This window comes from Zeugodacus cucurbitae, chromosome 4, assembly GCF_028554725.1.
Source record: "Zeugodacus cucurbitae isolate PBARC_wt_2022May chromosome 4, idZeuCucr1.2, whole genome shotgun sequence".
In the NCBI taxonomy this organism is placed as follows: domain Eukaryota; kingdom Metazoa; phylum Arthropoda; class Insecta; order Diptera; family Tephritidae; genus Zeugodacus; species Zeugodacus cucurbitae.
In genome coordinates, this window is record NC_071669.1 from 46669559 (window position 1) to 46684210 (window position 14652).

Here is a 14652-nt window from a genome sequence, read left to right on the forward strand (position 1 = left end):
TTGATATATTTTTGTGATCTTTTATAACTGTGTTTGAAGAACTACAGCATCAAACAAATTATCACCTTTTGTAGCCTCTGAACAAGTTATATCTTTCTGCTGCGTTTTCCACTACTTTTTCGAATATCTCAGGTGTTTGGAGGTGATTTTGACAGTAATATTTACTAAGCTGTCCTTAAATGTCCAAAGACTGTTGGCGTACAATTTGCTTTTCAAATAACTCCATGAAAAGAAAGCAGTGGGGATCAATATTGTAGACCTGGTTGCCCAGCCAATGTCACCTCTTTTTGACATCAGACGAGTTAGAAAATTGTTGTTGCAGAACTTAAATAGTTTCATTCGCAGTATGAGATCTTGTTGATACCAGTCGGGCAGAGTGGATTTCCATCGATATCTATTTTCATTCTCTTTCATTAATTTCTGCCACAAAAGCCGATCCAATCACTTTGGAGCAATCCAATAACGTTTCAAAGGTCTTTAATGGGGTTTCTGTTACCCAAATATGGCCATGACAGACCGTGCAATAATTGCTTTCTATTTCAACGGCTATGTTCAAAGTAACCCGTTATTATTTAGGTGTGTTTTGAAGCAATTTAGGATTAGAACCTAAAGTTAGGATATTTTCAATCAATTTAGTCACTTAATAAAAGTTTCCAAATAAGCATAAAATATGACACACCCTGTACATTAATTTCGGTACTAAGAGAATTTTTTCCCATCGGTAACTACAAACGTTGTTCAACTGTCCCTCTTTGTGTACATTTTCTATAATCCACAACTAATACGAAGGTTTGTATACATAGGTCGACAAAGAGAAATAAAAGTATTAATAAGACGGTGGAGTAGTTTATCGGGTAGAATATTGACCTTTATACAAGGTGAAGATTGCAGAGAAGACATGAAAGATATTTAGTCTTCACCATTTGTATGAGATGTAGTGATATTCAGTTTTGGAATGATGAATATTTTGACAAAAATATAATGAAATGTTTATTGCTTTTGTTAAGAAATTTTTTACAATAGAGCCCTAATGAAAGTTTTGGCAGCACAAAAATACCTGACAGTAAGCTCATCAGGATGCTTTGGATTTTTAAAAATTGGGAGAATTAAACCATACTCAAAGCTATAGATTCTCGATTTCATGATGGAGCAAAATTATTTTAGCATTGTGAATTCAACAAATATCGTCTGGCTCGTCAACATTACCAACACTGTTCATCAACATTTGAATTGTTATAGAGGGCCGTGTCATAATCCGAAGTAACAGAGCTTTCTGATCAACTTAAAATCGGTCCAGTTTTTCGCAGTAGATGGTAGAATTAAGCGTCTGGCCATGTGGGAGCAACTAATAGTGGATGGTTCCCTTTTAATCTCACCAAACACACTGCAAAACCTTCCTGGCCGCCAATCCCGGCTTGGCCACTGTTTGGGACGATTCACCGGCCTTCGACCACGACCGTTTTCGCTTGATATTGTCGTATGTGATCCATTTTTCGTAGCCAGTCACCATTCGCTTCGAAAATGGGTCGAGTTCGTTCCGTTTCAGCAGCATATCGCAGGCGTTGATTCGGTCAGAAGGTTTTTTTTGCGTCAAATCTTTAAAATAGCACGAATTTCGGCGTTAGTGAACTCCATGTTTACACGTCTATAACTGTTGAACGCAATATCCAAACATGCATGATTAATAGCGTCGTTTTGTAGGTTATGTCAAGACCTTTCAAAGATGTATAGTATTGCCAGATACGAGCCCTGTAGCGCTTTATACATAACCGCGAAATTCAAAAGACAAAAAGGAAGGGTTTTGGGGTCGCTATCCTGATGACGCAATTTTCGTTTGCACATTTTTGTACTGTTTTGGTTTTTAATTCGTTAAAATTTTATAATGAAACGTATTCTGTCCTTTTTTAGCTTATTTTGAGGCAAATTTTTTCAAGTATGTTAGAAAAAATGTTATAGCTCTAACCCAAAAACTATGGAAAATATTTGGTATCAACCAAGCATGCTTGGGGGGCGATATGCTGATGACGCGCGGTGTAGAGTAGTTGTTCCATAATCTGAACAAAGCTTACTGACCATCTTCATTGGACTTTTTCTCTTCTTCATCCTTGTTATCAAGTTGACTCTGTTGCTTCACTGTTGTCATTACTTTCAAAGAGATGAATCATGGAGCAAAATATTGATATACTTAATACTGTAAACTTTGAGTCACAGATATATTTAATGGATACCTATATATGTATGTCTTCATCCCGTAAAATTTCTAATATGCCCATTCGTTGTACTACGTATATACGAATGTACATATATTTCAATAAAAAATCAAACTCACAACATGATTGTTTATGTTACAAAGCAAAGGTAATAAAGGTCATAAAAATTGCTGGCACTTGTTGAATGGATACGAAATAAAATTGCCCACTCTACTAAATGTACAGACTTATATACAAATATTATAAGTACACGTGTAGTATTAATTTTCCGTTACGGTTGAGCAAATGGTTAAAAATGTGGCACATTAAAAAGTATTTTATTTCGACGCCATTTTACATACAAGCGCTTTATGTTGGCAAAACTTCAGCTAAGGTCCTCCACACCAAAGGTTTTCAAACACAAGTACCCTCAAATGAAATCAAGGCTTGAACCACTTTGAATTTTGCGTATTTTTCGCTTTCACACACACACACACACACAAGTCCCACTCACATCAAGCCTTCACTTACTTATAAGCGCATAAAAAATAAAACGAGGGAAGTGACCATTAATATTTTATGAGCACATAAAAATGTTAGACCGAGTATCTTTTGATACTTACGGGCGAGTTGTTAACTGTAAGCGTGAGTGGATGTAAAATATACTGTTATCGTTGCGAGTATCTATTATATGCTGTTGCATTTTTTAGTGACTTTTTTTTTACACATTTTTTTAGTACAGATTTTCTTTGCCTTGTAAATGTGATGTGATTAGTCACTAGCTGCATTAAAGTATTCTTATGAGCTGTTGATCGAAACAAGACTTTCTGAAGCGAAATTTTAGTAGTAAAATTTTTTCCACTGCATTGGAATTATGCAACGCAACAAAATTAGGCCATGTTTACAGTCTACAGAGTGCCACTATTAAAAAGCCTTTTTCGTTTTGGATAGTTTTTTGATTGTTCAGTTATTTGAGTATTGTAAAAGAAAAAGTGAGAGAGTATTGTGATTCCTTTAAAATTTTTCTGGAGACTAATATAAAATTTGTATACTCTCGCAACAAAGTTGCTAAGAGAGTATAATAGTTTTGTTCACATAACGGTTGTTTGTAACACCCAAAACTAAACGAATTAGATATAGGGTTTTATATACCAATGTGATCAGGGTGAAGAGTGGAATTCAAATCCGGATGTATATCTGTCCGTCCGTCCATGAAAGCTGTAACTTGAGTAAAAATTAAGATATCTTGATGAAACTTGGCACACGTATTTCTTGGCACCATAGTTTAGACACCGTAGGAAGGTTGAAGATGAGCAAAATCGGATCACTGCCACGCCCACAAAAAGGCGAAAACAGAAAACACATAAAGTTCCATAACTAAGCCATAAATTAAGCTATTGAAGTAAAATTTGTTATGAAGGATCGCACTATGAAGGGGCATATAGAGATGTAATTTATTTGGAGTGGGCGTGGCCCCGCCCCTTCTAAGTTTTTTGTGCATATCTCGTAAACTATCAAAGCTATACCAAGGAAACTTTCTGGAGTCGTTTCTTTTAGGTACTACCTTAACAGTCCAAAAATGAAGGAAAGCGGATTATTACCACGCCCACCTCCCATACAAATGTTATATTGACAACTTCTAAAAATGCTTAACTTCAGTAAGTTAAACCACCAGAAACGTTAAATTTCATTATTAAGATGCTACAGAGGAATTGCACTCAAAATGGTATAACAAATTTTAAATAGACGTGGTTCCGCCCACTTATGGGTCAAAAACCATATCTCCGAAATTACTCGACCAATTTCAATGAAATTCGGTTCATAATATCTGTTTGGCTTCCCAATGATATGCTGTGAAAATAGTTCAAATCGGTTCACAACCACGCCTACTTCGCATATACCAAAACTTTAAAGTCGATCTGAATCGTTTACTTTACAATATACAAAGTAAGCGCTAGTGAAGATATCGAAACAGAACTTTGCAAAAATACTGCATTTAAAGAGTGGCATCGCCTTTCTATCGCCGAAATCGGTCCATAAGTTCTCAAAACCCTATATATCGAATATGAGGACCTCAGTGCTTCTAACAATTTGTTTACCGAAAATATAGTTAAGTCTCTCAGATATTTTGAAGAAATTCAGAGGGAATATGTTTCTTCTAATAATATGTATTCGTGCCAAAAATTAGTGAAATCGGGTCATAACTTCCCCTAGCTCCCATATACCTAATATTAGGTTTTCAAACTTTCAATGGCCTTTATACCATATATACGTCGATTTTGTGAGTCAAATTGTTTGTTGTATTAATAAAATTAAATAAATAAATTGCGAGAGTATAAAATGTTCAGTGACACCCGAGCTTAGCCCTTCCTTACTTGTTAGATTATGTTACGTTATTTTGGATTACAATATTGCTATAAGTATTTTTATTGAATTCTGCATTTATTCAAGAATCAAGTAAAAGGTAATTAAATTTGAATCTGAATATTTAAAAATAAATCTCGCTTTCTCTGATCTTAAAATAAGATTAAAGTTAGCTGCTGGTACATATAAAACAAACCATTTAATTCATTAAATTCACATATGCTTGTTCGCTCTCGTTGCCTACCTTATATCACTGCACCTCGAAGTCGGTGCAAAAGTCGCGCACACACGCGAGTATGCCTCACTGCGTCACTCGGCAGCCTGCAGTGCTTTGACAGTCGAATGTCAGACGCAGTAATTTCAATAATGCGGCAGTTGGCACGCACTGCAAGTCGCTGCCTCATGCCTGCATACCTCGGCGGAAAGGCGGGGAAATTGGCGGGGGGGGGCGCTGCTGGCACAGATTTAATGCTATTAAATGCTAAAGTGCACCTTTAAGTGTGTGAATTGTTTGCTTTTGTCTAAATTAAATTTAGTTTAGTTGTTTATTTTAGAATGCTACAAAAGCCTATCAAAGCGTCTATATATGCACCTAAGGTGATGGAAGTATAACATTGTTTTCACTCTTTGTTTTAGTTGGATACTGGTTGACAAACGCGCGTGTTTAGTTGGTGGGAAGTGAATACGTATTACAGCTAACCACATTATATCAAATGCCGTGTTAGAGAGTTGCCTCCACTCCTTAAAAGCAGTGATCATGTGTCATGAGATCGCTGAATGATAGAAGTATTTACATTTAACTAATACTACGAACCTGCTAAAAAGAAGATATAAAGGCTTCACCAGCGGAATATTTATCTGAAAAAATTCTTCGAATGCTTGGAGAATTCTTCGTTACTTCGGAAGTCTTCTTTCCTATCAACCCGAACTTCGAGTGGTTCCGCAGCCACAACCAGAAACCATTCAGATTAAGTGCTATTGCCGCCGAACCTGTTGCTATGAAACTTTACTCGTCTTACTCAGAATCAACATTACTAAGCGACTTCTCAGGCCTTCACAAGACCATAAATAGAATAGATGAAGGAGTATATGCTATAGCAGTCAACGGCTGAGAAATTTTCGAAAATATCAAGCAACTTGTATTTGGAAAATAGGGATTTTCTGAAAATCTGATCTCTCGCACCATTTTGGATGTTCAATAAGCCCACCTCAAAAACTACCTCACCAATCTTTCCTACCAGGATGTTACAAAGTTGACATTTGCGAAATAACGGTAAATTTAGAAATTGCGAAAGCAATTTAATCCTTTAAATATAAGGATCACCATCAAAATTGATAAAAATTGAAATTGTGAAGCTGCCTAATTTTACGTAAATTTTTGAGATAGCCATTGGCTCTTACAGCCATTTCTCGTTAGCTTGTAAAACGCCTGTCCTTTATGGTTGTCTTCATTTTTGGAAATAGGAAAAAGTCCAATGGAGCCATGTCTGAATACTATGTTTTAGTATTGTTTTTGGTTAAGAACGAGCAAATAATGAAGTGTGATCTTTTAACTAACGAAAATTCCCAAGCTCCATAAAACACGTAGCACCCGCTAACTAAACACAAAGTAATCAATGAATTCCGCTGAGTGGCATGCATAGCTAAAAAATAAAACATTTTATACTCTCGCAATTTATTTCTTTAATTTTATTAATAAACACACAATTTGACCCACATATTCGTCATATATATGGTATAAAGTCTATTGAAAGGTTGGAAACCCTAATATTAGGTATTTGCGAGCTAGGTGAATTTATGCCCCGATTTCACCCATTTTTGGCACGGAGACATATTATTAGAAGAAACATATTCCCTCTGAATTTCTTCAAAATATCTGGGAGACTTACCTATATTTTCGGAAAAAAAAATTAGAAGCGCTGAGGTCCTTATATTCGATATATGGGGTCTCGAAAATGTATGGTCTGATTTCGACGATTTTTAGAAGAGTGATGCCACACTATAAATGTAGTATTTGTGCAAAGTTCTGTTCCGATATCTTCATTGGTGCTTACTTTATGTATTGTATGTATATTACGATTCAGATCGTCTTCAAAGTTTTAAGTATAGAAAGTAGGCGTGGTTGTGAACCGATTTGGCCTATTTTCACAGCATTGAAATTTCATCATTGGAATGCAAGAAAAATGTTATCAACCGAATTTCATTGAAATTGGTCGAATAGTTTCGGAGATATGGTTTTTGACCCATAAGTGGGCGGAACCACGATCATTTAAAATTTTTTATAACATCCTAATTTTTGGACCATATAAGGAAATGCCTAAAAAACGACTCCTGAGAGTTTCGTTGACATAGCTTTAGTAGTTTACGAGATATGTACAAATTTTATATTCATAGCTTAATTTATGGCTTAGTTAAAGATCTTTATGTGTTTTCGGTTATCGCCATTTTGTGGGCGTGGCAGTGGTCCGATGCCGCCCATTTTCGAACTTAGCTGGTGCCAAGGAACATGTCTTCTTATGGTGCCAAGGAACATGTGTTCCAAGTTTCATTAAGATATCTCAATTTTTACTCAAGTTACAGCTTGCACGGACGACGGACATCCAGATTTGAACTTTACTCGTCACCCTGATCACTTTGGTATATATAACCTTATATCTAACTCGTTTAGTTTTGGACTTACAAACAACCGTTATGTGAATATAAGTATAATACTCTCGTAGCAACTTTTGTTGCGAGAGTATAAAAATGTTGACAATTGGACTCTCCAAACTCTTTAAATTAAATTAAATTAAAAAATTCCCGTTATTTTTTTTATTATTTGATACCTCTTACCCTATATGGATGGTTAGAGACAAAAGCAGTGCCAATGTTTAATTCATTAAATGTTAAATTTTTTGTTATTTATTTTAGCCTTTGTGAGTTTATTAAATCCACGATGAAGATTTCGAAAAAACGTATGGCAACTCTGTTTTAAAAATATATGGAATTTGTCTTTATCTTCCTTTAGTCCATGTACGATTACTTTCTTTAGCTCGTATTCAGATTTTCATATGTTCGGTTTGTTTCAATAATAAGTGTGATACCCTAATTAGAGAATTACCCTGAGTTTAAGAGGTAATTTGTTATCCAAAATTTAAAATATTTCGATAAATTGCACATCCCTCATATTGTTACAGTTACAAGAGTGTTTGAAACTGTATTTTCTTAGTTGTTTGGCTTGATTTTTATTTTTATTTTGCTACATAATGTATATTCATACATTTTTGAATTATTTCAATTTCAATTTAAAGTCTCTTGAAAAGCTGCACTGATTCCACAACTGCATAGCAAGCATAGCATAAATGTTTTAAGCATCTAATTATTTCCTCCTTCAAGCAACAAACCGTAACTTATACAAAAATTCACCATAAAACTCTTCGAGTCTGCATGCCGCACACCATACGCTAATAAATCTTAAATTATATCACTCACCCAACAAGTGTGTGCGAAAATGTATAACATCGCGCAGCGTCACTTCCTCATTCCGGTAGAGTATCTGAAAGACGCGCGATGCACCACAACCGTTAATTATGCATGCAGATCCCGACAATAGGCTGCCGCCGTTCTGCAACATGGTTGGCAATGCATCCTGTTGCTGTTCGCGCGGCTCCTGCAACACATCGCCATCGCTGCCGCCGCCATCACCGCCACTGCAATCGCCACCACCGTTGCAACCATTTGTGGTTGGCGGCGCCTGTGTGTGGATTTCCGATGTGTGTGCGTTGTTTTGCGGTGTGTCTGCTATGCTGGTCTCCACCTGGACGGGGAGACGTGGTGAGACACGTAGACCGCAACGCACCTGATAGAGGCTGTGGAAGAGTTGTAAATTAATACTTACATACATATATATAAATATATACTGGAATTTGTGTGTAAAATATATATTTGTTTGAAAAAGTATTAAAATAAATTATTTCTTTGTCATATATATCTATGTACATATGTGTGTGTCACGTGTGGCAATCAACTACCAGTGGCATTCATTCTTATCTCTGAGCACATTAATTTCTGCTCCATTCTATCCTCCATCAACAGCGCGCCGAAATTGCAGCGCATTTGTCAATTGGCTGTTCAACGCTCTCTCCACGCATAATATACGATTATTTTTGGCCTTTTAACGGCGGGAAAACATGCGCTTATTTTTAATCTCATCAACGCAATGCTGTCTCTGCGCTACGCGTCAGATGTGCAAATCCCACATAAGCACTCGCCGTTGATCCCGACAAATAGACTGTCTGGCAGCACAGCACAGTCGGCGAAAAGTCAGACAAAACGACAGCGCAGTTGACAAGTAGACAGTTGGACGGTCGTACATGGCGTATGAGTAACATTTCAATTCATACTATGCATGTGTGGTTGTGTGTGTGTATGTGCAAATCATTAACTGTTACGCGGAAAAACATGTTTAGCACTACACTCGCCTGTATGTACTTTTTTATAAACACACAAAAAATTCAAAACAACAACAACAATAACAATATGCGCGAACTGCAAATGTCAAATTATTTGTTATGGTTGCTGTTGCTGACATGTGTTTATTTCATAAACAAGCAAGAGATTTGCTGAGTGCTTTGCCGTCTCGCTGGTGGTGTGCAGCTAGTGTGTGGCGAACGTGTGAAGCGCACAGCTGACTGCGTGCACACAGCTATATACATACGCCCACTTGATGGCTGCCGCCTGCCTCCACTAGGTGTTCAATGCTCAGCCGCTATATTTGCGTTGGCTGTCATTTCATTTACCGTTGTTGTAGTAGTTGTTTTTATGTTTTTAAATAGCATTCGTGAACGTTAATGTCAAATGAAATGAGCTGAAATTAAACGTTTCGGCATCGTGGGAAAATTCTATCGCGGGAAACGGCGGCAAATGAGTGAAGAGGAGAGTGTGAAGAGGCACAAGAATTTCCTTGTTGGTTTTAATTAATTTTTAATTTTATAAGTCAGTGTATGCGTTTGTCACTGGAATGCTCTGAATTGCTGTTAGTATTTTGAATGACATTGGCTGCAGCTGGCGCAGTCGTTAGTGTTGCACGAAGTTTTCTTAAATATTAATAGAAGTTTCTTTAAATAGAAAAGGATTGAGAAAATTAACAGAGTTCACTTTGTCATTAAAGGAATCAGGCTTCTTGGGCGCATAGTGTCATATTGACGGTAAAATCAGTTATTTTAAATTATTAAATATTTTTATTTAAATATCTCTACATTATAAAAATATTATTTGAATTAGAAAAAATTAGTTTATTTCGAAAAAATAGAAAAAAATTATTACGTTTGTTGAAATTATTTCAAAAATTTCGCATTGAAAGATGTTGAGAGATTTCTAATAATGGCAACATTTATTTTCCGATTTTTTTTTTTGGCTACTCTATCACAAAACATATGAAAATTTGAAATTTCTTCCTTTTATTTCGAGAAATTTTTGCAATAATTTTATTCGTTTTAAGTTTTATAATTGGTGGCAACTCTGTACTGAAATATGTCTTAATTAAAGAGACAGAAATTAACACCACCTTCTATTCTATATTTTCCAAATAAAAGTGAAGAACTAAATCGCTGTGCTAAGGGACGCTTTAATGTTTTCCGCCTTTTGTAATAGTTTATTCTTAGCACACGGCATAGTTCAGTAAATAATTAATTTGTATAAAAATGTGTCTGCGTAGGTATTTCATGCGAGTATTGTGTGAAAGGCATATGCGTGTAATCACCATTCTTTAATATGAATAGTATATGCACTTGTTTATTTATTTATTTATCTGTAGGAATGTGGATGTGTTAGAAACATTTCTAAATTTAGCTTTTAGTGGTAATCAACAGAAAACTCCAATAACAGAAACTTCAATAAAAATAGATAAAACAGATATAATCGAACATATGAAAAAGTATTATTAATAAATACCAGTTATTACTACTATTGGAGTTCATTTGCGATTGAAGGTAGATTAAAAGCTTTTGTTTTGTTTGAAAAGCTATTTTTATTATTTACATACATTCATAAACATGGAAAAACGTGTGAAATACCATATGAGAAACAAGTAAAATATATTTTTGATTTGAATGCTTAGTTAAATACATCAATTAAATTGGTTTGGATTGCTTTGGAACACGCTTAAATTTGTAAACATATTTTTGTAAATTATCTTTATTTAAAAAAAGTGAGTCACATGTCATGTCAATAAAATTGTTTTTAGCAAGCGACATGAGTTGTAGTTATTTATAAAGTATAGTATTAAATTAGTTTTAATATTCAAGTACATATTTTCTTGTTTACCCGAGTAGAATAATCGATAAAGGTTTTCTGAAAATAGGACCCTACATATAGACATAAGTCCATCAAGAATTAGTTGGACTTACACCTTAGGGAGTTAGTGGTTAAAACTTAAAAATGTTTGTAAATTTTTGTGTTATTTTATGTGATGATTTTGGCAACAAAATTCTTCGAAATTTTTTTTAATTGTCGATCAACAGTAAATTAAGCAACTATTACTCAAATGTAAGCAAGAGTAAACTAAGTTCTGGTAGTACCGAATCTTGGAATATATTTAGTCAAAGGTTTTTTTTCAGATTCTAGAAAAAGAGAAAACAGATCATATTTCTAATGAATATTTTATTTTAATTTTTGCCTTACTGCGTTTCCAAAGGGATTCTAAATTAAATCTTCTTATGTACAAGAATTTAGCTTTATTATAAAGATAACGGTTTGTCATTATGTTTTAAAAGTGATTTCGGACAATTGATCGCCACGGTTGGGTCGAATAAATTCCAATCAAGAGACCCAATTTCCGATCACTTCTGGATCGAACAAAATAAGCCCAGTGGTGTTAAATCGCACGATCTTGGAGACCACGTTGCAGGCCCAAGGCACGCGATAATACACTCACCAATAAATTTATTGTTTCGTTGGCTTTATAGTATGTAGCACCCCGTATTGTTGGATCGGTCGTCTACATAAACATTCTCCAATTCAGGCACGAAAAAATAATTTATCATGGTTTTGTAGTGATACTCTTTATGACTTATCAAACAATGACTTTTTGAGGATGTATCGGCGTCTCAAAAAAAAAAAAAGCTTATGATTATCATCACTCCGAATGCGACAAATTTGATTATTGACGACGAAAAAAATATTGCCTCTTTGAAAGCCATTCGGCGAAAAGAAACCGATACTAGTCCTTTAACTTAACTTAAACCAGTGGTCGGCACGAGAGGAATTGTGATTGTGTAAGTGAGCACGTAATAATGAATACCCAGTGAGAACTCTGTAGTCTAACATATTAAGAATGTTTTTAATTTTTTCATGAAACATCAATTTTTGGGCTCATTTATTCATTTTAATTATTTTATTATTAAAACAAATATATTACGTCATAAAAGCCTTAACTCTACTGTCTTTAAACAGCTTAAAACCTTAAATATAATACATAACATCAAAACAGTAAGGCACTTCGCACAGGGCACTTACACAAAGTGCCACAGCCAAGCGCGATATTCATTCGTTGCTGGTTCGACAACGACTGAATGATAGAGCGTAAGCGTACGTGTGAGGTGAAGTCTGCACAATTGTACCAAGCAGTGCCGACCACTGACTTAAACTTAAGTAGAAAGGAATAGCCTTTTCACACAGACAAATTAATAGATGAATTAAAATTTTGATTGAGAACCCTGTTTTTGCACTCCACACTGCCGGCTATTCGATAACCAATCAGCTGCTATACAGTTTTGTTTTTACTTTTCATAAGAATTTGGTAAGTTTAATCAGCTGATTGCTATTTTTTAGCAGCGACACCGTTCTACCGTTGTGTAGCGTGAACAACAACTCGCAGACAATGAACGTATATATACATATTTACAAATACTGTCTTTGTCGAAGAGTTGCATTTCATTTTCAAGTCGATTAAAATTCAATTTAACATTCATGTAATTGATCAATTAGCTCGTGTGTGAAAAGACTATACTGTAGCATTGAGTCCTATATTATATGTAAAAGGGGCGTAGTTGATTGAGTTCGATTTATGCCATTTTCAAACATTGACGAGAATGCGTCAAAAGAATAGAGTAAGTGAATGATAGCGACTCCGAAAAATGTCATTTGTAATACGAGTACGATAACATCATTGTCATCTAATCAATTGACGCTTTTGGCGAAATCGTTAGAGAGACTCTGGCGCTTTTAGTGATTTGAATTGAGGTTATATTTTAACTGCAAGGTGGCGTGAACTCTCTTTTCGCGATCTTTTTTCATATTGCCGCATAAGTTGGTATCCCCTGTCTTTATTAGTTATTCATAAGAAGTAAGAACCCTTCCCAGTAAAATATGTTTTTTTCCAATTATTGCAATTTTATTGCACGAAACACAAAGGAAATTCAGCGCTAAATCACTCTTCCAAAAACACAAAATTTCTTAGAAAATAATGACGAGTGCAATTAAAAACGTATACTCGAGTGTTTCAAAGAGCTTTGGCCTTTTGCATTTTTCACTTGAAAGCAAATAATACATATTTATGTATATATTTTTGCTTATATGTATGTATGTATGTAAACAAACACCCACAATATAATTAATATGGGCAAATGTTAATGTCATGACGACTGTGACAATGCAAATTCTGAATTAATGTGACAGCGCCACTTTATTGTCAACTGCTTGCTCCACACACATTGTCATTTTATAGACACTCATACATATGTACAAACACACTTATTTTCAACAGTAAGTAATGCTAATGGGAATAAGAATGGTAATGGGAATGTGAATGTGAATGAAAATGAGAACACATCTTGAACTTACCCTCTTTGAAATAAGTCAACATTGAAGAATTTATAGAGCTCAACGGAAAATTCAATTGTTGCTTGCAGGTCACCCATACCGAGCTGAATGCCACAGCGTCACTGCTCTCAAGTACTGGGTCGCCTTCCACCTCCTCGTCGTTGTCCTCGTTGTTGTTGTTGTCGTCCTCTTCTGCTATTGTGTTAAACACCTACGGCACTATTTTCTCCTGCTGACGTAGTAAACGTTGCGATGACGTAGCGAGTATGGGTTGCCAGAGCCAAGCTCAAGAGGGCGCTGGCAATGCAGCTAAGAATCCTTGTTAATCGTTGCGGCTGCGTTTGTTTACAAACCGCTTGCCGTTGCCGCCTTACCGCATTTGTGGCTGCCACACGCTCACTCACTGTCTACTGTTGTGCCGGTTGCGACGACTCGTCCGACGACGTTGGAGGCACTGAACAAATGGCGCCACTTGTCCTTAACATAAATCGCAAAGAACGACTGCAAAGGTCCCACTTCAGCTTGGCAGTCACTATTAGCGAGTGTTGTGCATTGAAGGCGATTTTAAAGTGCGGCGCGAGCTTTCCTCTATGATTACGTAGTTACGTTTTTACGTAAGGGTGTGTGTGTGTGAATTTCGTTTAAGTTTCCAAGTTGGCGTGCTAGAGCGCAGTTCAGTTTGCCTTTTTTGCTTTTATTGTTTTTTTTCTAGGTAGCTGTATTTAAAAGTTGCCGTTGCCGTTACCGTTATTGTTGCTGCTGCCGATTTCGGTTGCGCTTCGTATTGTGGGGTTTGAGTTTTGCAATTTGTGTCATGTTTTCCTCTTGGCTGCGCACGAAAGGAATTTTAATAATGCAAGATGTACTTTTCACAAGCTTTCTACTACTTGACATTCTCCCTTTCTCATGTAATGCACATATAACGGTATGCGCTTTCAATTCCTTTTGATTAGTATACGCCTACTCTGGCTTTGACTTTCTCGCTGACTTAGCGTCAAATTTGAGTTCATGCTTTGATTGGAGAACGATCTGAAGTGCATTGCTAGCGAAAAGAAATTGCAAAAAAGATTTGAAATTCAGTTCAATTCCTACACAGTTCATTATATTAAAACTTTAACAAAGACATTCGCTAAAAAGCTTATTATTTATTGATAAGTACAACGCGATTGGCTAATATCAGCACGCGCTAACTTTAGAAACACAATTTACGAGCGACCCCACACGCCGCACTACATCATCTATCCTCCCTTCTTCCCACTAACGGCATTACGTCGTCGCATGGTGCTCGCGAACTGCGAAC

At 35.9% G+C, this 14652-nt stretch overlaps 1 protein-coding gene across 3 annotated transcripts in view; it reads right to left on the bottom strand.

Annotated features, from left to right (window-relative positions):
- Nucleotides 1-14652, bottom strand: part of LOC105221021 (uncharacterized) — a 62277-nt gene that overhangs the window by 24766 nt on the left and 22859 nt on the right. For all 3 annotated transcript variants that reach the window (XM_011197655.3, XM_011197656.3, XM_029046117.2), the window contains exons 2-3: nt 13374-14394; nt 8025-8401 (exon numbers count right to left, since the gene is read on the bottom strand). In XM_011197655.3, the coding sequence (XP_011195957.2) occupies nt 8025-8401; nt 13374-13450 (454 nt within the window). In that variant the 5' untranslated portion in view covers nt 13451-14394. The remainder of the gene's footprint in view (nt 1-8024; nt 8402-13373; nt 14395-14652) is intronic.